Raw genomic sequence first — 25,352 nt, 5'->3', positions numbered from 1 at the left:
GACTCGATAAATCAGTAAATCAAAAATCAAATTAAACAATTTATGGAGACCAATGAGAATGAAAATACAACAGTCCAAAACCTATGGGATACCACAAAGGCAGTCCTAAGGGGGAAATACATAGCCATCCAAGCCTCACTCAAAAGAATAGAAAAATCTAAAATGCAGTTTTTATATTCTCACCTCAAGAAGCTGGAACAGCAATGAGGGACAGGCCAAATCCACGCACGAGGAAGCAATTGACCAAATTTAGAGCTGAAATCAACCAAGCAGAAACCAGAAGTACAGGAGAGCAGATCAACAGGACTAGAAGCTGGTTCTTTGAGAGAATCAATAAAATTGACAGACCACTGGCAACACTTATCCAAAAGAAAAGAGAAAGGACCCAGATTATTAAAATTATAAATGAAAAAGGAGAGGTCACGACGAACACCATTGAAATTGGAAGGATTATTAGAAATTTTTATCAACAGCTATATGCCAATAAACTAAGCAATCTGGAAGAGATGGAATCCTTCCTGGAAACCTATAAACTACCAAGATTGAAACAGGAAGAAATTGATTTCGTAAACAGGCCAATTGATTATGAAGAAATTGAGTCAGTGATAAACAACCTTCCAAATAACAAAACTCCAGGCCCGGACAGTTTTCCTGGGGAATTCTACCAAACATTCAAAGAAGAAATAATACCTATTCTAAAGCTATTTCAAAAAATAGAAACAGAAGGAAAGCTACCAAACTCATTCTATGAGGCCAATATTACCTTGATCCCCAAACCAGCCAAAGACCCCCTCAAAAAGGAGAATTACAGACCGATTTCCCTAATGAATATGGACGCCAAAATCCTCAACAAGATACTTGCTAATAGAACCCAACAGTTCATTAAAAGGATTATCCATCACGATCAAGTGGGATTCATACCTAGGATGTAAGCGTGGTTCAATATTCGCAAATCAATCAGCGTGATACATCATATCAACAAGAAAAGACTCAGGAACCATATGATCCTCTCAATCAATGCCGAAAAAGCATTTGACAAAATACAGCATCCTTTCCTGATTAAAACCCTTCAGAGTGTAGGAATAGAGGGTACATTTCTCAATCTCATAAAAGCCATCTATGAAAAGCCTACTGCAAATATTATTCTCAATGGGGAAAAGCTGGAAGCCTTTCCCTTAAGATCAGGAACTCGACAAGGATGCCCACTCTCGCCACTATTATTCAACATAGTACTAGAAGTCCTTGCAACAGCAATCAGACAACAAAAAGGGATAAAAGGTATCCAAATCGGCAAAAAGGAAGTCAAAATGTCTCTCTTCGCAGATGACATGATACTCTATATGGAAAACCCAAAAGAAGCCACTCCCAAACTATTAGAAGTTATAGAGCAATTCAGTAACGTGGCGGGATACAAAATCAATGCTCAGAAATCAGTTGCATTTCTGTACACGAATAACGAGACCGAAGAAAGAGAAATTAGGGAATCCATCCCATTTACAATAGCACCAAAAACCATACGTTACCTTGGAATTAACTTAACTGGAGGCGTAAAGGACCTATATTCTAGAAACTATAAATCACTCTTGAAAGACATCGAGGAAGACATAAAAAGATGGAAAGATATTCCATGCTCATGGATCGGAAGAATTAACATAGTTAAAATGTCCATGCTACCCAGAGCAATCTACACTTTCAATGCTATCCCGATCAAAATACCGAGGACATTTTTCAAAGAACTGGAACAAATAGTCCTTAAATTTGTATGGAAACAGAAAAGGCCCCGAATCTCCAAGGAACTGTTGAAAAGGAAAAACAAAGCTGGAGGCATCACAATGCCGGATTTCGAGCTGTACTACAAAGCTGTGATCACAAAGACAGCATGGTACTGGCACAAAAACAGACACATAGACCAATGGAACAGAATAGAGAGCCCAGAAATGGACTCTCAGATCTTTGGGCAACTAATATTTGATAAAGCAGGAAAAAACATCCGGTGGGAAAAAGACAGTTTCTTCAATAAATGGTGCTGGGAAAATTGGACAGCTACATGCAAAAGAATGAAACTTGACCACTCTCTCACACCATACACAAAAATAACCTCCAAATGGATGAAAGACCTCGATGTGAGACAGGAATCCATCAAAATTCTAGAGGAGAACATAGGCAGCAACCTCTACGACATCGGCCAAAGCAACCTTTTTCATGATACATCCCCAAAGGCAAGAGAAACAAAAGATAAAATGAATTTATGGGACTTCATCAAGATTAAAAGTTTCTGCACAGCCAAGGAAACAGTCAGAAAAACTAAGAGGCAGCCCACGGAATGGGAGAATATATTTGCAAATGATGCTACAGATAAAGGACTGGTATCCAAGATCTACAAAGAACTTCTCAAACTCAATACACGAGAAACAAATAAACAAATCAAAAAATGGGCAGAAGATATGAACAGACACTTTTCCAATGAAGACATACAAATGGCTAACAGACACATGAAAAAATGTTCAAAATCATTAGCCATCAAGGAAATTCAAATAAAAACCACACTGAGATACCACCTTACGCCAGTTAGAATGGCAAATATTGACAAGGCAAGAAACAACAATTGCTGGAGAGGATGTGGAGAAAGGGGATCCCTCCTACATTGTTGGTGGGAATGCAAGTTGGTACAGCCACTCTGGAAAACAGTGTGGAGGTCCCTTAAAAAGTTAAAAATTGAGCTACCCTATGATCCAGCCATTGCACTACTGGGCGTTTACCCCAAAGATACAGACGTAGTGAAGAGAAGGGCCATATGCACCCCAATGTTCATAGCAGCAATGTCCACAATAGCTAAATCGTGGAAGGAGCCAAGATGCCCTTCAACAGATGACTGGATTAAGAAGTTGTGGTCCATATATACAATGGAATATTACTCAGCTATCAGAAAGAACAAGTTCTCAACATTTGCTACAACATGGACAGCACTGGAGGAGATAATGCTAAGTGAAATAAGTCAAGCAGAGAAAGACAACTATCATATGATTTCTCTCATCTATGGAACATAAGAACTAGGATGATCTGTAGGGGAAGAAAGGGATAAAGAAAGGGGGGTAATCAGAAGGGGGAATGAAACATGAGAGACTATGGACTATGAGAAACAAACTGAGGGCCACAGAGGGGAGGGGGGTGGGGGAATGGGATAGGCCGGTGATGGGTAGTAAGGAGGGCACGTATTGCATGGTGCACTGGGTGTTATACACAACTAATGAATCATCGAGCCTTACATCGGAAACCGGGGATGTACTGTATGGTGACTAACATAATATAATAAAAAATCATTATAAAAAAATGGGCAGAAGATATGAACAGACACTTTTCCAATGAAGACATACAAATGGCTAACAGACACATGAAAAAATGTTCAAAATCATTAACCATCAAGGAAATTCAAATCAAAACCACACTGAGATACCACCTTACGCCAGTTAGAATGGCAAAAATAGACAAGGCAAGAAACAACAATTGTTGGAGAGGATGTGGAGAAAGGGGATCCCTCCTACATTTTTGGTGGGAATGCAAGTTGGTACAGCCACTCTGGAAAACAGTGTGGAGGTCCCTTAAAAAGTTAAAAATGGAGCTACCCTATGATCCAGCCATTGCACTACTGGGTGTTTACCCCAAAGATAGAGACGTAGTGAAGAGAAGGGCCATATGCACCCCAATGTTCATAGCAGCAATGTCCACAATAGCTAAATCGTGGAAGGAGCCAAGATGCCCTGCAACAGATGACTGGATTAAGTTGTGGTCCATATATACAATGGAATATTACTCAGCTATCAGAAAGAACGAGTTCTCAACATTTGCTGCAACATGGGCGGCACTGGAGGAGATAATGCTAAGTGAAATAAGTCAAGCAGAGAAAGACAACTATCATATGATTTCTCTCATCTATGGAACATAAGAACTAGGATGATCAGTAGGGCAAGAAAGGGATAAAGAAAGGGGGGGTAATCAGAAGGGGGAATGAAACATGAGAGACTATGGACTATGAGAAACAAACTGAGGGCCTCAGAGGGGAGGGGGGTGGGGTAATGGGATAGGCCGGTGATGGGTAGTAGGGAGGGCACGTATTGCATGGTGCACTGGGTGTTATACACAACTAATGAATCATTGAGCCTTACATCGGAAACCGGGGATGTACTGTGTGGTGACTAACATAATAAAAAATCATTATAAAAAAAAAGGTAAAAATGACCATTAGTGATACTTCTTGAGCTTTCTTAAGAAAGTTGAAAAGTATAGAATTTCTGTTATAAGAAAATTATATACTCTCCCTCCTTTAAAAAAAGTTTGTCTTTTAGAATAGTTTTAGATTTACAGAAAAATTACAAAGACAGTATAGAGAATTCCATATACTCTGCAGTGCTTTCCCTAATTATTAAGAACATACATTGGTATGGTACATGTTACAATAATGAATAAATATTATCACTAACAAATATCAAATATTACCCCTAACTAAAGTCTGATTTATTCAGGTTTCCTTTTTTTAAATGTAGTCTTCTTCTTCTTCTTCTTCTTCTTCTTCTTCTTCTTCTTCTTCTTCTTCTTCTTCTTCTTCTTTTTGTGCTGTGAACCAGTCCAGAATTCTGTATTACATTTTGTAGTTCTGTTTCCTGAAGTTCGCCTTAGCTGTGATAGTTTCTCAGATTTTCTTTATTTTTTATGACATTGACAGTTTTGAGGAGTACTGGTCAGGTATTTTGTAGGACTTCCCTCAGCTAGGATCTATCTGATTTTTTCTTTTTTTTCTTCTTGATTAGACTGGGATTATGGGTTTTTGGGAGGAAGAGCACAGATTAAAGTGACATTTTATTTTGCAACACAACAACAACAAAAGGTATACACTGCCAGTGTGACCTCGGTGACTTGGTTGAGGTTGTGTTTGTCAGCTTTCTCTGCTGTAAAGTTACTCACTTACCTCTCTGTCCATACTCTAAAATATTCTACGGAAGGAAGTCAAAATGTACATCCTACATATAAGGAGAGTGAAGTTACCCTCTACCTCCTTGAGGTTTGAATAGCTACATAAATTGATTGGAACTCTATGGGAGATTTCTCTTTTATCCATCATTTTTTATTTGGTCATTTATTTATATCAAAATAGATTCATATGATCAACTCATACATTTACAAATCCAATACTACCTTATTTTGTTGCTGAAATTGTTCCAACTATACCATTGGACTCTGTCATTTTTAAGAATCATAATTTACAAGTGCTTGCAGTTTATGTATACAAATGCAACTGAATGTTTGTTTGCATTTATTTTACATTAATCAACCACAAGATATTCTTATAAAGTTTAATAATTTTTCAGAGGATCCTTTGAGATTTCTGGGTAGATCATCAAATCTAGTATCATTTTACCTTTTCCATTCCTCATACTTTAGAAATACATTTTTAAAATACTTGACTCATACTGATTATATGCTACATATGTATAGATTTAAAGCATAGTATCATAATGGAATCTATGACCCAGGCTCCAAGTTAAGAGTTTACAAATAATTTTAGGGGTGCCTGGGTGGCTCAGTCATTGAGCGTCTGCCTTCGGCTCAGGGCGTGATCCTGGCGTTCTGGGATCGAGCCCCACATCAGGCTCCTCTGCCGGAAGCCTGCTTCTTCCTCTCCCACTCCCCCTGCTTGTATTCCCTCTCTTGCTGGCTGTCTCTCTCTCTGTCAAATAAATAAATAAAATCTTAAAAAAAAAAAGAGTTTACAAATAATTTTAAAATACTTATATGCTCCTTCAGTTTTTACACCTTCCAGAGGTAACCACTATGATGAATTGTATTCTTCACTCCTATTTTATTTAATTACAAGTGGACCATATAAATATATATATTAAATATATGTTATATATAAAAATAAATATTTTAATTTTTTAATTTGAACATTATAGAAATAGTATCATGTTCTATGTAGTCTACAGGAACCTGTTTTCCCTTCACGTTATCATTTAAAAATTTTGTTCAAATATAAAGTAAAATTGAAATACTAGTAATATGAAGACCATCCCTTCCACCTAGAATCAACTATGTTAATGTTTAGCCATATTTGCTCCCCACATGTTGCCCACTATATATATATATATTTCTAATTAAGTTAACTCTGTGGTTTTTAAAAGATTATTTCCTTGTATGTGTTATTTTTATTTTTGTCTTCTTGCCATACTAGCTTTGTATGAATGTTGGCTGTATATGTTGTGAATTGTGAATTTTCATGAGCCATCAAAACAATAATTTTATGGAGAAGTGATGATGAGTTTGAGTTGATTACTTGGTTTCTTAGTTTATGAAAGGATTTCTGTTGGCAGAGTGAAATATAATTTCTTTGGTAAATGTCCTTCTGGGATGCCTGCGGGGCTCAGTTGGTTAAGCGTCTGCCTTTGGCTCAGGTCATGACCCCAGAGACCCTCATTGGGCTCCCTGCTCAGCAGGGAGCCTGCTTCTCCCTTTGCTTCTGTTCCACTCCTCCCCCCCCCCCCCCCCCCCCCGGCTCGTGCACTCTCTCTCACACAAATAAATAAATGAAGTCTTAAAAAAATATATCCTTCTGCTGGTGGTAGTGGTGGTGTGGTGGTAATGTTGATACAGTTTTCTGATTCCCTGATAATCTTTTGTTTCCGTACTACCATTCATTATTGCTATACTTTCCTTCTTTTTACACATAATTAAGCTTCCAAGGGATAATTCTGTCTTTTAAGTTGTTCTTCTGGGAAGTGGTGCCTTCCCAAGATGAGAATTTTACAAAAGTAATGAGAGATCAACTCACAGGTGCAAGAATTCAGAGAATCTAAGCAAGAAAAATACAAACTTTCCAAACCCCACTGAGATTCATCCTAATCATGAAAAGAAGACAGGCTAACAATAAATGACTTAAGAACCCACCTTATGATGCTAGAAAATTAATCCTCCAAAATGGAAAATATGGAATAAAATAATAAAGAACATAAACTAATAATTTAAAAAACAAACATGCAATAGGAAGAATCAATAAATGTGAAAGCTTGTTTTTTGAAAAGACTAATATAATCGATAAGCTTTGGTAAGATTTATCAAGGAAAAATACAAGTGGAAAAAATTCAGAGTATCATAAATGAAACTGATAAGTTCTATGGAATTCATAGATGTTAAAAATACTATTATATTATTATATTATATATATTATATTATTATATTATAAACAAATTTATGCCAATGATTTTGAAAATTTAGGTAGAATGAAACAATTCTACACAAACTCTATTCCTCTCCCTATATAATTCTATTGCTATTAAGGAAATATGATCAATAATCTCCATGCACAATTATTTAGTTTATTAATTTTTACACAAAATCAGGTTATGTAATATGACAGAATATGAAATTCAGTAAAACAAAGAAGAAAAGTCATTTGCCCATCTCACCAGAAGCTTAAGTAAAACTGAACAGTTACTCATGATTTTAAAAAAAGTTTACTACACACAGAATAGGGAGAAAAAAACTTCCTTAATCAGGAAACTAGGATCCCTTTGAATCCCAATTCTGGCTCATAAAAGCTGTGTAAAATAGGGCACATAGATGTTCTTTCTGAAATTGGGATGAAACTAGATGTCTGCTATTACCACTTTGATTAAATTCAAACTATATGTCCTTAATAAAGCAGTAAAAATAGTGTCCTTATTAGCAGGTGCTTTGAATGTAACCCATTGAAAATAAGAAATAATCTACTTATAAATTATTAAAGTTAATAATATAATTTAGCATGTTCAATATACAAAAATGAGCTCTTTCAACTTTATTTCTATCAGCAAGAAACAATAAAAATGACATTTCAAAAAGTGATACTATTTATAATAGCATCAAAAGATATGTAGGAATAAGCTAACAACATATCTATAATACCTCTAAAGCAATAACTACTAATTAGTATTAAATAAAAATGAAAAACTAAGTAAATAGATGGATAGCTAGAACTAAATAAGCAAAGGAATGTACCAAGTCCACAGATTATAAAATCAAAATTGTAAAGATAATAAATCTTTCAAAAATTTTCTACAGAATTAGGGCAATGTCAATAAAACTCCTACTAGATTTGTTTTTTTGTGTGTGTTAAAAAAGGGTAATTCTTTAAAAAATTTTTTTAATTCATTTTTTTATTTTTAAGATTTTATTTATTCATTTGTGAGAGAGAGAAAGTGAGAGAGAGAAAGAGGGAGGGAGAACAAGCAGGGGGAGAGGCAGGCAGAGGGAAAAACCGGAGCCCAATGTGGAACTGGATCCCAGGACCCTGGGATCATAACCTGAGTCAAAGGGAGATGCTTAACTGACTGAGCCACCCAGGCGTCCCCCAAAAATGTTATTCTTAAATGTACAAAGAATTGCAAAATAAATGTCAAGACATAGCCAAGTTCCAATTTCAAAACTTACTACAAAGGTAAAGTAATCAAGATGGGGGTGATACTGAAACAAGGACAGACATACAGATCAAAGAAATATAGTAGAGAGTTCAGAAATAAACCCATATTTCTGAGGTCAACTGGTTTCAACAAGAGTGCCAAGTTAATTAAATGGGGGAAATGAATAGTCTTTTAAACAAATGGTGCTGGAACAACTGGATATCCATATGCAGAAGGATCAAGCTGGAACTCTGTCTCACACCATATACAGAAATCAACTACAAAAGGATCAACAATCTGAATATAATAGCTAAAACTATAAACCTCTTAGGAGAACACATTGGGTAAATCTCTGTAACCTCTGATTAAGCAATGATTTCTTTGACACATAAAGTGTACAAACAACCAAAGAAACAATGGATAAACTGGATTTCATCAAAATAAAACACTACCATATATCAAAGGACACTAGTAAGAAAGTGAAAAGATAGACCTCAAAAGGGTCTACTTTCCAGAACACATACAGACAAATAACCCAATTTCAAGTGGGCAAAGATTTTGAATAGGCATTTCTATGAAGAAGATATACAAACGGACAACAGGTACATGAAAAGATGTTCAACATCACTGGTAACATTAAAGAAATGCAAATGAAACAATAATGTGATACAACTTCATACCAACTAAAAGGCTATATAATTTTTTAAAAATGGAAAATAACAATTGTTAGAGAGGATGTAGAAAAACTGGAATCCTTCTACATTGCTGTACAAAATATCCCCTGCTTCTATGGAGACTCAATAATACCTGACTTTCCACATCACTCTATTTTACCTGAAATGTTTCTCTTCCATTTTTTTCACTTCACCTCATCCCCTAAAATTTATTGTCATACAGTTTATAGTTCTGAACACTGAGCTTCCCTCTGAGGTCATCAACTATAATTCTGGGTAAGGTCTGGCTTACTAAGTATTCCTTCTCACTCTGCCCACTCCCACCAAAGTAAGATATTTTCAAAATAATCTAATCAATAATACAGTGCCACCATGAGGATTTTTAAATTTAAAATGAATGTTTACCCTTTTCAACAAATCTGCAATACTGTTCGCCTTTCTCTTACTTTCCTTTCTGGCTCTTTTCTCTATTATCTGGCTCTTTATCACCCAAATTACCACATCCTGACCTTTACTTATTTATCTAAAAAAACCAAAAAAACAAAACAGTTGAGTTCCTCTATATGCAGATACTATATTAAACACTGGAGAATGGATTCACCCATTCCTTCGAATAAGTTGTGGGCAGGCGAGTGTGGGTGATTATGAGTGGTGCAGGTGGTGGGAGATAATAAAAGTAAGTATCATACAAATTCTTCCCCTGGAGGTTCTTTTCCAAAGATGAAATGCATTATACAATGAAGAAACATAAGCTGTGAATCCCAGTTCGGGACCATAAAAGCTGGCACATCATCTTCCTCGAAAATGAATATAAAAACTGAGAACTTGAGGTTGTGAAGATTTAAAAAAATGTATACAATTACTAGGTAGTTGATTATTAGTAGCTCTTATTTTTATGTCTGACAACTACTTTAAACTTACTTTGGCTTTGCTTTTGAGGTTTTATTATATTTACAAATGTTTTCCCCTAGTCTTACAAAATGACTTATGTACTGAACATGTGTCCTGACTCTCTCCTTTGAAATAAGGGCTGATTCCCCACATGTCTCATGGGCTAAGCCTGAGACTAATATCTTAGGCTGAGGGACCCCAAGAATACTGTGAAAATTAATAAAGGGAAGCCTCACTAAAGTGGAGTCAGGAGGCCAGTAGGGGGAACTCTCACACCCTACCACTTGTTAATGACAAGAATTGTCAATTATAAATGGAAAAGAAGAATCCTCAACAGGAAAGAATCATCGACTACAGGTCCTAACAACAACAACAAAAATGTTCATTGCATCTCCAATAAGAAATCGACTACCCCTGCAACTCAGCCAATGAGAAACAGTCGTCACCCTGAACTCTTACTTCTCTCCAATGGACTTTTTTTCAAACAGTTCCTCACAACTTTCTCCCTCCTCCTAAATAATGTTCCTCGCTAAAATAACGTTGGTGAGACTTGCCTATTGTTTGCTGTAATTTGCTTGTCCTGTATTGCAATTTTCAGCCATTCCCCAATTAACCCATTTTTTGCTGGAAAAATGGTCCATATATACAATGGAATATTACTCAGCCATCAGAAAGAACGATTACCCAACATTTGCAGCAACATGGACGGGACTGGAGGAGATTATGCTAAGTGAAATAAGTCAAGCAGAGAAAGACAATTATCATATGGTTTCACTCATTTATGGAACATAAGAAACAGCAGGAAGATTGGTAGGAGAAGGAAGGGAAGAATGAAGGGGAGGTAACAGAAGGGGGAATGAACCATGAGAGACTGTGGACTCTGGGAAACAAACTGAGGGCTTCAGAGGGGTGGGGGGTGGGGAACTGGGATAGCCTGGAGATGGGTATTAAGGAGGGCGCATATTGCATGGTGCACTGGGTGTTATACGCAACCAATGAATCATGGAACTTTACATCAAAAACTAAGGATGTACTGAATGGTGACTAACATAATATAATAAAAAATATTATAAAAAAAGAAAAATTACTGGCAGTTACATGCTTAAGGTTAATAATACTTACTTTCTTTACTACAATTTATGTAGGTAGGAGGCTTATTTCCAGAGCACCATTTCTTTATCTGGTAGAAAGTAAAATAGTCACTGATACACTTCGCAAGGTTGTAATTGGGAAACAACAGTAACGAATCAAGTATGAAGGCTCTGGTGGTTCTTGACATCTTATGTTGAACTTCTAAAAGAGATGATAAGATTAGATTTCATTATAGGAAATGAACTATCCCCAGGACAACAAATCCCCCAAGGATGGTCAAACCAAGCTCAGGGAATTTAAAAAAAAAACAGATTATTATATTTGAAGAACACTAATTACTGCCCAATAAGTTTGCTCCAATTGACATCCAGTGACATACTTTGTGTTGGTAATTGCAGAGTTCTGAAAAGTGAAAAAAAAAAAAAGTGAAGTGAAAAAAAAAAAAGTGAAGTGGGTGTCCACGTGATAAGACTTCCTGGCACCTGATATGGATAGAAAACCACTACTATTTTTATATTTCTAATCCTAATTGATCAAATAAGGGAGTAAAGCAGAAGTTGGAGATATAGCCTAGAATTCAACAGTAGGGAACAGATAAGGAAATTATGATGTGTTTGAGAGTAGAGAAATCTTCAAGGGAACCAGCTGATAGATAACTACTGTCTCTCTCAAGAATGCATTTAATACAAACAATTATTAGAGACTAAATCCCTGGACATAAGAACATGCTTAATTTACGAACTGAAATTATGGAATTCTGATCATCAATTCAGTTTTTTAGAAAGAAGGTAAAAGGCTAGTCTAAACAGAAATTTCATATAAGACACTTTGGCCAAAGAGAGATGGCAAGAAGTGAAACTTCAAGCGTCCAAGCCATGGTGATTCTGTCCAGTGTAGATTTTAAACTGATAAAGAGACAAATAATTGATCCAGATTGAAAAATTCAGGATACTGGCCAATTGAACAGATGCCCAAAATGGCACAATATATACCACCACTATCTTTTTATGAATATGGAATAACTCTATAGCTGCACCAATACACATATCTGGCTACTGAGCACTTGAAATGTGGCTAGTGTGGCTATGGAGCTAAATCTTAAATTGTATTTAATTTCACAAAAAAGGATATAAAATATAATAATATATACCTAAAACATGGGGAGGAGAGGAGAGAAGAATGGGTTCAAACTTAAATGACCATCAACTTAATATAGACTACTATATGCAGGACAGGTTATATACAAACCTAATGGTAACCACAAATTGAAAACCACTAATAAATATGTAAAGAATGAACAGAAAGAACTCTAAATGTAAAGAAAATCAGCAAAACATGAAAGAAAAGATCAGAGAAAAACTTCAGAAGCAACCACAAAGCAAGTAATAAAATGGCAATAAATATGTATCTTTCAATAATTATTTTGAATGTAAATGGGCTAAATGCTCCAATCAAAAGACATAGGGTGATGGAATGGATAAAAAACAATAACCATCTGTATGGCGATACTTCTACCTATTGAGTTCTTAATTTAAATTATTATTAAATCTTAACATTTCTCAGGATTCTATTTGGATCTATTTCAAATCTGCTTGTTCTCTGTGTGTTTGTGTGTGTATATATATGTATGTATATATAATACATGTATATAACATACATGGACATATGTACCATATGCATATATATGTATTATGTTCTATTATTTATTATATATTCTATTTTATATATTCCATTATTTGCTTATATTCCCGAGACACTCTATTACAAGTTAAATATATTAAACACACATATTTATGCATATTAAATACACATTATACATATTAATAATTTAAACATATGTATTTATATTGTATACATATATAACATACACGGATACCTGTTCTATTATTTATTATATGTTCTATTATTTATATTCTATTATTTGCTCATATTTCTTTTTTTCCTTAAAGTATTTTACTTTTTAATTTTTATTTTTTTAATAATAATTTTTATTATGCTATGTTAATCACCATAGTGATTAATAGTTTTTAGTTTTTGATGTAGTGGTCCATGATTCATTATTTGCGTATAACACCCAGTGCTCCATGGAATATGTGTCCTCCTGAATACGCATCACTGGCCTATCCCAATCCCCCACCCCCATTCCCTCTGAAGCCCTCAGTTTGTTTCTCAGAGTCCATAGTCTCTCATGGTTCATTCCCCCTTCTGTTTACCCCCCCTTCATTCTTCCTTTCCTTCTCCTACCAATCTTCCTGCTGTTTCTTATGTTCCATAAATGAGTGAAACCATATGATAATTGTCTTTCCCTGCTTGACTTATTTCACTTAGCATAATCTCCTCCAGTCCCGTCCATGTTGCTGCAAATGTTGGGTAATCGTTCTTTCTGATGGTTGAGTAATATTTTCACATATTTCTAAGACTCTGTTGTAATTTAAATATTTTAAACATACATATTTTATATCATTCTAAAAATCCCCAAATCTTAATTTTGCAGGTCTGATTCTGATTCTACAATTTGTGGTTTCTGCTAGCACTTGCTCTTAAGACCTTGTTTTTTTCCTCCTTTTTCTTTCTTTGTTCTTTTATTTGATCTCAAGTTCTCTAGCAAATTTAACTATGGGAATACTTTGAAGTCGAGAAACTATGTATCCCTTTGCCATTCACCTGAGAGCACAACCAACTGAAATTATTTAAAATAAATTATCAGGTTATTATTATTATTATTTTTTAGCTTACATAGGTTCTATGATTTCAGGACACAAGCCAGTATGAATAGTTGCATGTGTTTACAAATTCCAAAGGGAAATTATTATTCCTCATTTCAGTGCCAAATTCAACCCATACAAATTTTTTTTCTGTGTCCTATTGTGGCATTAGTTTTGTTCACCCTTATAACAAGGACATAGCCCTTTGAACTTCTAATTTTAAATAGGAAGATATTAAACCTTTGTTGTACCTTTATGCTTTTTATTCTGACTTCTACGTTCCTCACAACTTATAAAATGGAAAATTAAGGTCAATAGATGCTGTCAATAACCTCAAGTCAAAACTACCTTTGATGCTTGCTTACCTTCAAGGACACTTGCTTTCATTTTATTGTTGGCCTCTGCTAATTCCATACTTTCTTCTCAGTTCATTATTTTTGGCAGAGTATCATAGTGTTTGTTCTGCTGCTCAAAAGTGGAAGTCTCCTTTGATTTTCTAATTGCCAAATCTACTGGCTTCCTTTTTATTCTCATCCTACTCTGCATTACTCTTTGCAACGTAGTCCTCCTAAAAAAGTCTTTCAAAAACTTTCTAAAACAGTAATTTATTCCTATTCTTACTCTGAAACAACTATGTCTCTCTCGTCCCTTAAATGATCACTTCCTTTTAGATTAGGGCTCACAGACTCAAATGCTGTCAGGTGATTCTTCCTTATGTCACAAAGTAGTACTCTTTGGACAAGTGTGCAGACATATACAAACATTTGCTTTCCATAATTTGGGTATCCTTTGAAAGAATGAGTGCTAAGGCATAGCTGTTAACAAGTTTTTTCATCTGCATCATGCATAAGTCTTATGCATGTGAAATACTCATTCTCAAATTACACATTATTATTATTTTTTTTTTTTGTGACCTGTGAAGGGCGAAGGGAAAAGGCAGGAGCCAGTGTTTGGGCAGCAACAACAGAAGGGGAGGAAAGGGATGTGGGAAAGTGCTGAGGCCAACTGAAATGCACATTAGAGGGTGAATCAACAACGCCATTTACAACAATGGCCATTTTAGTGATGATCTTCCCAAATCTCAAAATCCAAGAAGGAAAATGAGGAAATACAAATTCAAGAATACTGCAGAAACCATTCCTGGAAGGAAGGAAAACTGGCTTAAATAATTATATGTATGTTAGATGCATACAGAGATTTTCTTCTTGGAAAATCTTCTCAGGGTGCTCACAATCTTGTGCCTTGTCATTGAATTAGGGAAGAAAAGCCACACCATAAAACCTTCCTTGAACAAAACTGTCAGCCTCTCCCAAGAACTCAGGATTCCCCTCCACTCTTCCCTCTCTTCACCTCATTACAAATTGCCATAACATCAAGAGGGAACACTTTTAAAGATAACAATGGCCTCATATAGTTGAGATAGAATTTATTCTAACTTTCTGAGGCCACCCTTCTAAAAAGAAAGCTGCTTTTTTGTATTCTCCCTCTCTCTGTGACAAATGAGTTTCTGGACAAATGTTCCTAAAATTTCCCATAACTGTTGCAAAACAGATTCCTTAAGTCATGTGATGGAATTACCAGAGGTGGGGATACAGTGGAGGAACCTTGTCAAAGGTCTTGTAGGTCACATTCAGCCCTATCAGTTCAGCATGAGGATCCCCGCTCTACCTAACACAGCACCCAGAATATCATAGGCACTCAAAAATAATTTTATGGACTTACATCAAGTACAGGATTTTCCCAAAACTTAGAACTTAATCGTCTACTAATGTCCTTAGTCCATTCCTATTTATTTATTTACTGGTGACTTCTGGGTTAAGAGAAACTTTGTGAAGCCCTTATCCTTACCGAATTGAAGTGTGGCATCTATGAGGAGACTGAAAATGCCTGAAAGGTAGTTGAATAGGACAAGTTTGATGTAGGCAGAAGTACTTCTAGTAAACAAGAAGCTCAGCAGGTACATGAGGGGAATGGCAGACCAGCCATATAGCGTGAAGATCAGCATTGTGTCCAGAAAATGGTAATCCATGATGTAAATATCCAACTGGCAGAATTTGAATGCTCCCTGAAACACAGAGGGCATAGAGATAAGGGCAAGGTGAAGGGCAAGTAAAAAATAATGCACGCCAGAATGTTTACAGGAGATAGCAAGTCCTATCGCTATTTAGCACGGAAGTATTCATTCATTAAATCAATTAGCCTCTAAAACTACTTCAAACTAGGAGCATGAAGATACTTTTACCTCTTATTCACCAGATAGTTCAATGAGCAGAACCATAATTCCCTTTATTTTTTTCTACCTGAAACGTTTTTTTTTTTTTAATATTTTATTTATTTATTTGACAAAGACAGCCAGCGAGAGAGGGAACACAAGCAAGGGGGAAGTGGGAGAGGAAGAAGCAGGCTCCTAGAGGAGGAGCCTGATGTGGGGCTCGATCCCAGGACTCTGGGATCACTCCCTGAGCTGAAGGCAGATGCTTAATGACTGCGCCACCCATGCACCCCTGAAATGTTTTTTTAATTAACAAAGTCAGTATACTTTCCCCCAATAAGGCTAACTCTCACCTTTCCCAGAAGGATTATTTCTCGAGAGCCTATTTCTCTAAAGATTTTTATCTCTGGTTATACCTTACCTATCATACCTTTGAACCAGGTCTCCTACTCCCTATCCTACTCCTCCACTCCCATCACAACCACCCAAGCAACTCTGGAGCTTAATTATTGATAGATATGTATTTATTGCTATTTTGTTATTCTGTTGTTTCTGGAGATTTTTTCTTTCTGTTGAAAGATCTGCTAGCCTTATGGGTTTTCCCTTGTATGTTAAGGACTTCTTTTGTCTTGTTGTTTTTAAGATTTTTTCTTATCACTCTATTTTGCAAATTTATTTTTATTTTTTATAATAATTTTTTAAATTATGTTAGTCACCATACAGTACATCCCTGGTTTTTGATGTAAAGTTCCATGATTCACTAGTCACGTATAACACCCAGTACACCATGCAATACGTGCCTTCCAAATTTAATTACAATACATCTTATTGGCCTGCTTTTGTTGATCTTGATGGGTGTTCTCTGTGCCTCCTGGATTTGGATGTCTGTTTCCTTCCCCAGATAAGGGAAAGTTTCAGCTATTAATTCCTCACATAAATTTTCTGCCCCCTATTCTCTCTCTTCTTCTTCTGGGACTCTGGAAACAAATACTATAAAGTTTGATGGAGTCACTGAGTTACCTAAGTCTATTTTCATGTTCCATAATTCTTTTTTCTCTCTTTTGTTCAGCTTTTCTATTTTCCATTGTCTTCTATATCACTAATTCATCCTCTGCTTCTTCCAGCCCACTCTTCATTGCATCAAACCTGTTCCCAATCTCAGTTATTGCATTCTTCATTTCTGATGGATTCTTTTTTAACTCTTTTATTTCCGTGGTAAAGATCTCCCTAATGTCTTACATTCTCTTCACAAGCCCAGTGAGTATCCTTACGGTTGTTGCTTTATTTTTTTATGGTATTAGTAATCGTTTTTTAATTTTTTAAATTTAATTATTTTTTAGTGATTGTTTTATTTAAAGCACAAACTTTTTGTTTTGTTATTTAAAACATTTTCACACATATGGATTCTTTATCTAATGGATCGGTCATATTCACAATATATATTACAATATTGTCAGTTACACAGATATGTCATTTAATAACATGCACTTGTAGCGTGGGTCTGCATTTTATTTATTTATTTATTTATTTATTTATTTATTTATTTATATTTAAATTCAGTTAATTAATTATGTATTGTTTCAGCGATACAGGTCTGTGATTCATCAGTCATATATAGTACCCAGTGGTCATTACAACACATACCCACCCCAATGTCCATCACCAGTTACCCCATTCCCCCACCCCTCTCCCGTCCAGCAACCCTCAGTTTGTTTCCTAAGATTAAGAGTCTCTTATGGTTTGTCTCCATCTCTGGTTTCATCTTGTTTCATTTTTTCCTCTCTTCCCCTATGATCCTCTGCCTTGTTTCTTAAATTCCACGTATCAGTGAGATCATATGATAATTGACTGACTTATTTAACTTAGCATAATACCCTCTAGTTCCATCCCCATTGTTGCAAATGGCAAGTTTTCTTTTTTTGATGGCTGCATAATATTCCAGTGTGTGTGTGTGTGTGTGTGTGTGTGTGTGTGTGTGTATCTGTCTGTCTATCTATCAATCTCACCTCTTCTTATATCCATTCATCTGTCGACGTACATCTGGGCTCTTTCCATAGTTTGGCTCTTGTGGACATTGCTGCTATAAACATTGGGGTGCAGGTGCCCCTTTGGGTCACTACATTTGTATCTTTGGGATAAATACCCAGTAGTCCAATTGCTGGGTCATAGGGTAGCTCTAGTTTCAACTTTTTGAGGAACTTCCATACTGTTTTCCAGAGTGGCTGTACTGGCTTGCATTCCCACCAACAGTGTAGGAGGGTTCCCTTTTCTCCACCTCCTCACCAACATCTGTCATTTTCTGATTTGTTAATTTTAGCCATTCTGACTGGAGTGAGGTGGTATCTCATTGTGGTTTTGATTTGTATTTCCCTGATGCCGAGTGATGTTGAGCACTTTTTCATGTGTCTGTTGGCCATTTGGATGTCTTTTTTTGCAGAAATGTCTGTTCATGTCTTCTGCCCATTTCTTGATCAGATTATTTGTTCTTTGGGTGTTGAGTTTGATAAGTTCTTCATGTATTTTGGATACTAGCCCTTTATCTGATATGCCATTTGTAAATATCTTCTCCCATTATGTTGGTTGTCTTTTGGTTTTGTTGACTGTTTCCTTGGCTGTGCAAAAGCTTTTTACCTTGATGAAGTCCCAGTATTTCATTTTTACCTGTTTCCCTTGCCTTTGGAGACACGTCTAACAAGAATTTGCTGTGGCTGCGGTCATAGAGGTTGCTGCCTATGTTCTCCTCTAGGATTTTGATGGATTCCTGTCACATTTAGGTCTTTCATTGATTTTGAGTCTATTTTTGTGTATGGTATAAGGAAATGGTCCAGGTTCATTCCTCTGCATGTGGCTGTCCAATTTCCCAACACTATTTATTGAAGAGACTGTCTTTTTTCCCTTGGCTATTCTTTCCTTTGTCAAAGATTAGTTGACCATAGAGTTGAAGGTCGATTTCTGGGTTCTCTATTCTGTTCCATTGGTCTACATGTCTGTTTTTGTGCCAGTACCATACTGTCTTGATGATTACAGCTTTGTCATAGAGCTTGAAGTCCAGAATTGTGATGTCACCAGCTTTGGTTTTCATTTTCAACATTTCTTTGGCTATTCGGGGTCTTTTCTGGTTCTTTGCAAATTTTAGGATTATTTGTTCCAGCTCTGTGAAAACAGTTGATGGTATTTTGATAGGGATTGCATTGAATGTGTAGATTGCTCTAGGTAGCATAGACATTTTAACAATATTTGTTCTTCCAATCCATGAGCATGGAACATTTTTCCACTGCTCTGTGTCTTCCTCAATTTCTTTCATGATTGTCCTATAGTTTTTTGGGTACAGATCCTTTGCCTCTTTCGTTAGATTTATTCCTAGGTATTTTATGGTTTTTGGTGCAATTGTAAATGGGATTGACTCCTTAATTTCTCTTTATTCTGTCTCATTGTTGGTGTATAGAAATGCAACTAATTTCTGTGCATTGATTTTATATCCTGCCACTTTACTGAATTCCTGCATGAGTTCTAGCAATTTTGGGGTGGAGTCTTTTGGGTTTTCCTCATAGAGTATCATGTCATCTGCAAAGAGTGAGAGTTTGACTTTTTCTTTGCTGACTTGGATGCCTTTTATTTCTTTTTGTTGTCTGATTGCTGAGGCTAGGACTTCTAGTACTATGTTGAACAGCAGTGGTGAGAGTGGGCATCCTGCTCTGTTCCCGATCTTAGGGGAAAAGCTCTCAGTTTTTCCCCAATGAGAATGATATTCTCTGTGGGTTTTTCATAGATGGCTTTTAGGATATTGAGGTATGTACCCTCTATCCCTACACTGTGAAGAGTATTAATCAAGAAAGGATGCTGGACTTTGTCAAATGCTTTTTCTGTATCTATTGAGAAGATCTTATGGTTCTTCTCCTTTCTTTTATTTATGTGATCTATCACATTGATTGATTTGCAGATGTGGAATCACCCTGGCAGCCCAGGAATAAATCCCAATTGGTCATAATCTTTTTAATGTAGTGTTGGATCCTATTGGCTAGTATCTTGGGGAGAATTTTTGCATCCATGTTCATCAGGGATATTGGTCTGTAATTCTCCTTTCTGGTGTGGTCTTTATCTGGTTTAGGGATCAAGGTAATGCTGGCCTCATAAAAAGAGTTCAGAAGTTTTCCTTCCATTTCTATTTTTTGAAACAGCTTTGGGAGAACATGTATTAATTCTTCTTTAACTGCTTGGTAGAATTTCCCTGGGAAGGCATCTGTCCCTGGGCTCTTATTCATTGGGAGATTTTTGATTACTGCTTCAATTTCCTAGCTGGATATGGGTCTGTTCAGGTTTTCTATTTCTTCCTGGTTCAGTTTTGGTAGTTTTAGGTCTCTAGGAATGCATCTATTTCTTCCAGATTGCCTAATTTGTTGGCATATAATTCCTCATAATATGTTCTTATAATTGTTTTCTTATAATTTCTTTGGTGTTGGTTGTGATTTCTCCTCCTTCATTCATGATTTTATTTAATTAGGTCCTTTCCCTTTTCTTTTTGATAAGTCTGGCTAAGGGTTTATCGATCTTATTAATTATTTCAAAGAAACAGTTCCTAGTTTCATTTCTCTGTTCTACTGTTCTTTTGGTTCCTATTTAATTGATTTCTGCTCTAATCTTTATTATTTCTCTTTCCTGCTCAGTTTATGCTTTATTTGCTGTTATTTCTCCAGCTCCTTTGGGTATAAGGTTAGGTTGTGTATTTGAGAACTTTCTTGTTCTTAAGAAAGGTTTGTAGTGTTATACACTTCCCTCTTAGGACCACCTTTGCTGTATCCCAAAGGTTTTGAATAGTTGTGTTTTTATTTTCATTTGTTTCCATGAATTTTTATAATTCTTCTTTAATTTCCTGGTTGACCCATTCATTCTTCCTTTTTTTTTTTTTTTGTAAAGGCATTTTTAAAAATTTTTTTTATTTTAATGTTTTTTTATTATATTATGTTAGTCACCATACAGTACATCCCTGGTTTCTGATGTAAAGTTCCATGATTCCTTAGTTGCATATAACACCCAGTGCACCATGCAATACGTGCCTTCCTTACTACCCATCACCACTCTATCCCATTCCCCCACCACCCTCCCCTCTGAAGCCCTCAGTTTGTTTCTCAGAGTCCATAGTCTCTCATGTTTCATTCCCCCTTCTGATTACCCCCCTATTCTTTATCCCTTTCTTCCCCTACAGATCTTCCTAGTTCCTATGTTCCATAGATGAGAGAAATCATATGATAATTGTCTTTCTCTGCTTGACTTATTTCACTTAGCATTATCTCCTACAGTGCCGTCCATGTTGCAGCAAATGTTGAGAACTCGTTCTTTCTGATAGAGGAGTAATATTCCATTGTATATATGGGCCACAACTTCTTAATCCAGTCATCTGTTGAAGGGCATCTCGGTTCCTTCCATGATTTGGCTATTGTTGGACAATGCTGCTATGAACATTGGGGTGCATATGGCCCTTCTCTTCACTACGTCTGTATCTTTGGGGTAAATACCCAGTAGTGCAATGGCTGGGTCATAGGGTAGCTCCATTTTTAACTTTTTAAGGGACCTCCACACTGTTTTCCAGAGTGGCTGTACCAACTCACATTCCCACCAACAATGTAGGAGGGATCCCCTTTCTCCACATCCTCTCAATACACGAGAAACAAATAAACAAATCATAAAATGGGCAGAAGATATGAACAGACATTTTCCAATGATGACATACAAATGGCTAACAGACACATGAAAAAATGTTCAAAATCATTAGCCATCAGGGAAATTCAAATCAAAACCACACTAAGATACCACCTTACACCAGTTAGAATGGCAAAAATTGACAAGGCAAGAAACAATTGCTGGAGAGGATGTGGAGAAAGGGGACCATTCATTCTTTAGTAGGATGCTCTTTAGCCTTCATGTAGTTGAGTTCTTTCCAAATTTCCTCTTGTGATTGAGTTCTAGTTTCAAAGCATTGTGGTATGAAAATATGCAAGGAATGATCCCAGTCTTTTGGTACTGGTTGAGACCTGATTTGTGACCCAGGATGTGATCTGTTCTGGAGAATGTTCCATGTGCACTTGGGAAGAATGTGTATTCTGTTGCTTTGGGATGGAATGCTCTGAATATATCTGTGAAGTCCATCTAGTCCAGTGTGTCATTCAAAGTCCTTATTTCCTTCTTGATCTTCTGTTTAGATGATCCATCCATTGCAGTGTGTGGGGGGGTATTAAAGTCCCCTACTATTATTGTATTATTATTATTGATGTGTTTCTTTGATTTTGTTATTAATTGGCTTATATAATTGGCTGCTCCCATGTTAGGGGCATAAATATTTACAATTGTTAGATCTTCTTCCATTAACCCTTTAATTACGATATAGTGTCCTTCCTCATTTCTTATTACAGCCTTTGGTTTAAAATCTAATTTGTCTCATAAAAGGATTGCCACTCCAGCTTTCTTTTGATGTCCATTAGTATGATAAATGGTTTTCCATCCCCTCATTTTAAATCTGGAGGTGTCTTTGGGTCTAAAATGAGTCTCTTGCAGACAACATATCGATGGGTCTTGCTGTTTTATCCAATCTGATACCCTGTGTCTTTTGATTGGGGGCATTCAGCCATTTACATTCAGGGTAACTACTGAAAGACATGAATTTAGTGCCATTTTATTCCCTGTAAAGTGACTATACTGTATATTGTCTTTGTTCCTTTTTGTCTGCTACTTTTGGGCTCTCTCTTTGCTTAAACTACTGCTTTCAATATTTCTTGTAGGGCTGGTTTGGTGATCACAAATTCTTTTGGTTTCTGTTTGTCCTGGAAGTTTTTTTTATCACTCCTATTTTCAATGAGAAGCCTAGCTGGATAAAGTATTCTTGGCTGCATATTTTTCTCATTTAGCACCCTGAATATGTCATGCCAGTCCTTTCTGGATTGCCAGGTTTCCATGGATAGGTCTGCTGCCAATCTAATGTTTTTACCCTTGTAGGTTACAGACCTCTTGTCCCAAGGCACTTTCAGGATTTTCTCTTTGTCTCTGAGATTTGTTTCACTATTATATGTCAGGGTGTTGACCTATTTTTATTGATTTTGAGGGGGGCTTCTCTGTGCCTCCCGCATTTTGATGTCTGTTTCCTTCCCCAGATTAGGGATGTTCTCTGCTATAATTTCTTCCATATACCTTCTGCCCCCTCTCTCTTTCCCTTTCTTCTGGAATCCCAATTATTCTAATGTTGTTTCGCTTTATGGTATCACTTATTTCTCAAATTTTCCCCTTGTGATCCAGTAGGTGTTCATCTTCCTTTTTCTCAGCTTCTTTATTCTCCATCGTTTGGTCTTTTATATCACTAATTCTCTCTTCTGCCTCATTTATCCTAGCAGTTAGAGTCTCCATTTTTTATTCTATCTCAAGATCACAGAGGAGTAGGAGACCTTAATTTTCATCTGGTCCAAGAACTCAGCCAGACAGCTATCAAACCATTCTGAACACCTGTGAACTCAACAAGAGATCAAAGAATAGAATAGCAGCAACTCTATGAACAGAAAAATGACCACTTTCTGGAAGGTAAGATATACAGAGAAGTGAATCTGAGGCGATATACAGGAAGATAGACTGTGCGGGGAAGGAGCCTCGGTCAGCCACTACCAGCAAGTGATAGAGCAGCAGAGCACAAAATCGGAATATTTAGAAGTCTGCTCTGGGAATAATGAAGGGGGGGGTGGTAAACAGAAGTGCGAATGAACCACAAGAGACTATGGACTCTGGGAAACAAACTGAGGGTTTCAGAGGGGAGGGGCTGAGGGGAATGGGCTAGCCCAGTGATGGGTATTAAGGAGGGCACATATTGCATGGAGCACTGGGTATTATATGCAAACAAGAATCATGGAACACTACATCAAAAACTAAGGATGTACTGTATGGTGACTAACATAATAAAAATTAAAAAAAAAAAGAAAAAAAAGAAGTCTGCTCTGGTGAGGGATGTCACTCCAGTGCCTAAGCAGGGCGTGGAACACTCGCTGGGACAGTACGGTCTCAGGATCCCTGGGGTCACAGGAAGACTGGGGCTGCCTGAGCTTGACAGAGTTCCCAGGTATCAGAGCGGGGAAGCCAGCTGCAAAGACTGAGGCAAGGAGTGGGCTCTCAGCTCAGGGTGGCCATAAACTGAGCCGCAGCACAGTCGGGCCACTGCTCTTTGAGCAGGGGCCCAAAAATTGGCAGAACTGGGAAGATCCCTTTCTCCCCTGGGAGGAGTGGCATGGGAGCCCACCACAGGAATCTGTAGGGTTTGGAGATTCGAAATGGTGTCGTGTGCCTGAGCTACAAATGCTCAGTCACAGGATGGGTGAGCACGGATTCCAATGGAGACCAGGGAGACAGGAGTGCCTGGAACGCTGGGCCTCCTCTGAATTTTCTTGGCTGAACTCAGCCAGATTCTTACTGCAGCTCAATTAGTCTCATCCAGGTAGGCATATACAAATCAGGCTTCACCCATCCAGGCACTGTAGATCTCCGCAGGGCCAGAGATTTAGAGGCCACCATTTTCATTCTCATCCTCTAAAGCTGCAAGGAAAGCCTTCAGGGAACAAAAGCCACATAGAGCAAACCAGAGTAGATTACTTAGCCTGGCCCCCTGGCGAGGGCGGTGCAATTTTGCCTGGTGCAAAGACATTTGAGAATCAATGCAACAGGTCCCTCCCCCCAGAAGATCAGCAAATACATCCAGCCAACACCAAGTTTACCAATCAACGAGAACTACAAAACTCCAGCGCTAGGGGAATACGGCACATAGAACTCATGGCTTTTCCCCCATGATTCTTTAGTCTTTCAACTTTAATTTTTTTAATTTTCTTTTTTAGAAATTCTTCTTTCCTTTTTCAACCAATTTCTCATTTTATCAACTCCTTTTTAAAGAACCCTTTTTTAATTTTCATTTTTATAGTCACATTCTATCCTTTCATTGTATTTAATCTTATTTTTGTATATACATAAGTTTTTCTTTCTTTAACATTTTGGGATGCAGTTTCTTCTACCAGACCAAAATACACCCAAAATCTAGTGTATGGCTCTGTTCTATTCACCCACCTGATCATTTCCTCTTTTTTTGTTTTGTTTTGTTAAAGTCTTTCTAAATTTTCATCTTTACAGTTACATTCTGTCCTTTCAATGTATTTAATTTTATTTTTGTATATATAAGTTTTTCTTTCTTTACAATTTTGAGATGTAATTTCCTCTAACAAACGGACCAAAATACACTCAGGAGATAGCATATTGCTCTGTTCTGTTCACCTGTCTGTTTATAGCCCTTTTTTTCCTTATAGCCCTTTTTGTTGTTGTTGTTGCTGTTATTTTT

General features: G+C 36.8%; 1 protein-coding gene across 1 annotated transcript in view; it reads right to left on the bottom strand.

Moving 5' to 3' along the window:
* Positions 1–25,352, bottom strand: part of LOC113267501 (phospholipid-transporting ATPase ABCA3-like) — a 160,715-nt gene that overhangs the window by 42,860 nt on the left and 92,503 nt on the right. Inside the window, exons 21-22 of the mRNA XM_048224503.1 lie at positions 15,637–15,849; positions 11,114–11,284 (exon numbers count right to left, since the gene is read on the bottom strand). Of these exons, the coding sequence (XP_048080460.1) occupies positions 11,114–11,284; positions 15,637–15,849 (384 nt within the window). The remainder of the gene's footprint in view (positions 1–11,113; positions 11,285–15,636; positions 15,850–25,352) is intronic.

Source organism: Ursus arctos, unplaced genomic scaffold (assembly GCF_023065955.2).
Source record: "Ursus arctos isolate Adak ecotype North America unplaced genomic scaffold, UrsArc2.0 scaffold_2, whole genome shotgun sequence".
Classification (NCBI taxonomy): Eukaryota; Metazoa; Chordata; class Mammalia; order Carnivora; family Ursidae; genus Ursus; species Ursus arctos.
The sequence above is the reverse complement of the archived record's forward strand: the minus strand, read 5'-3'. Positions and strand labels throughout refer to the sequence as shown.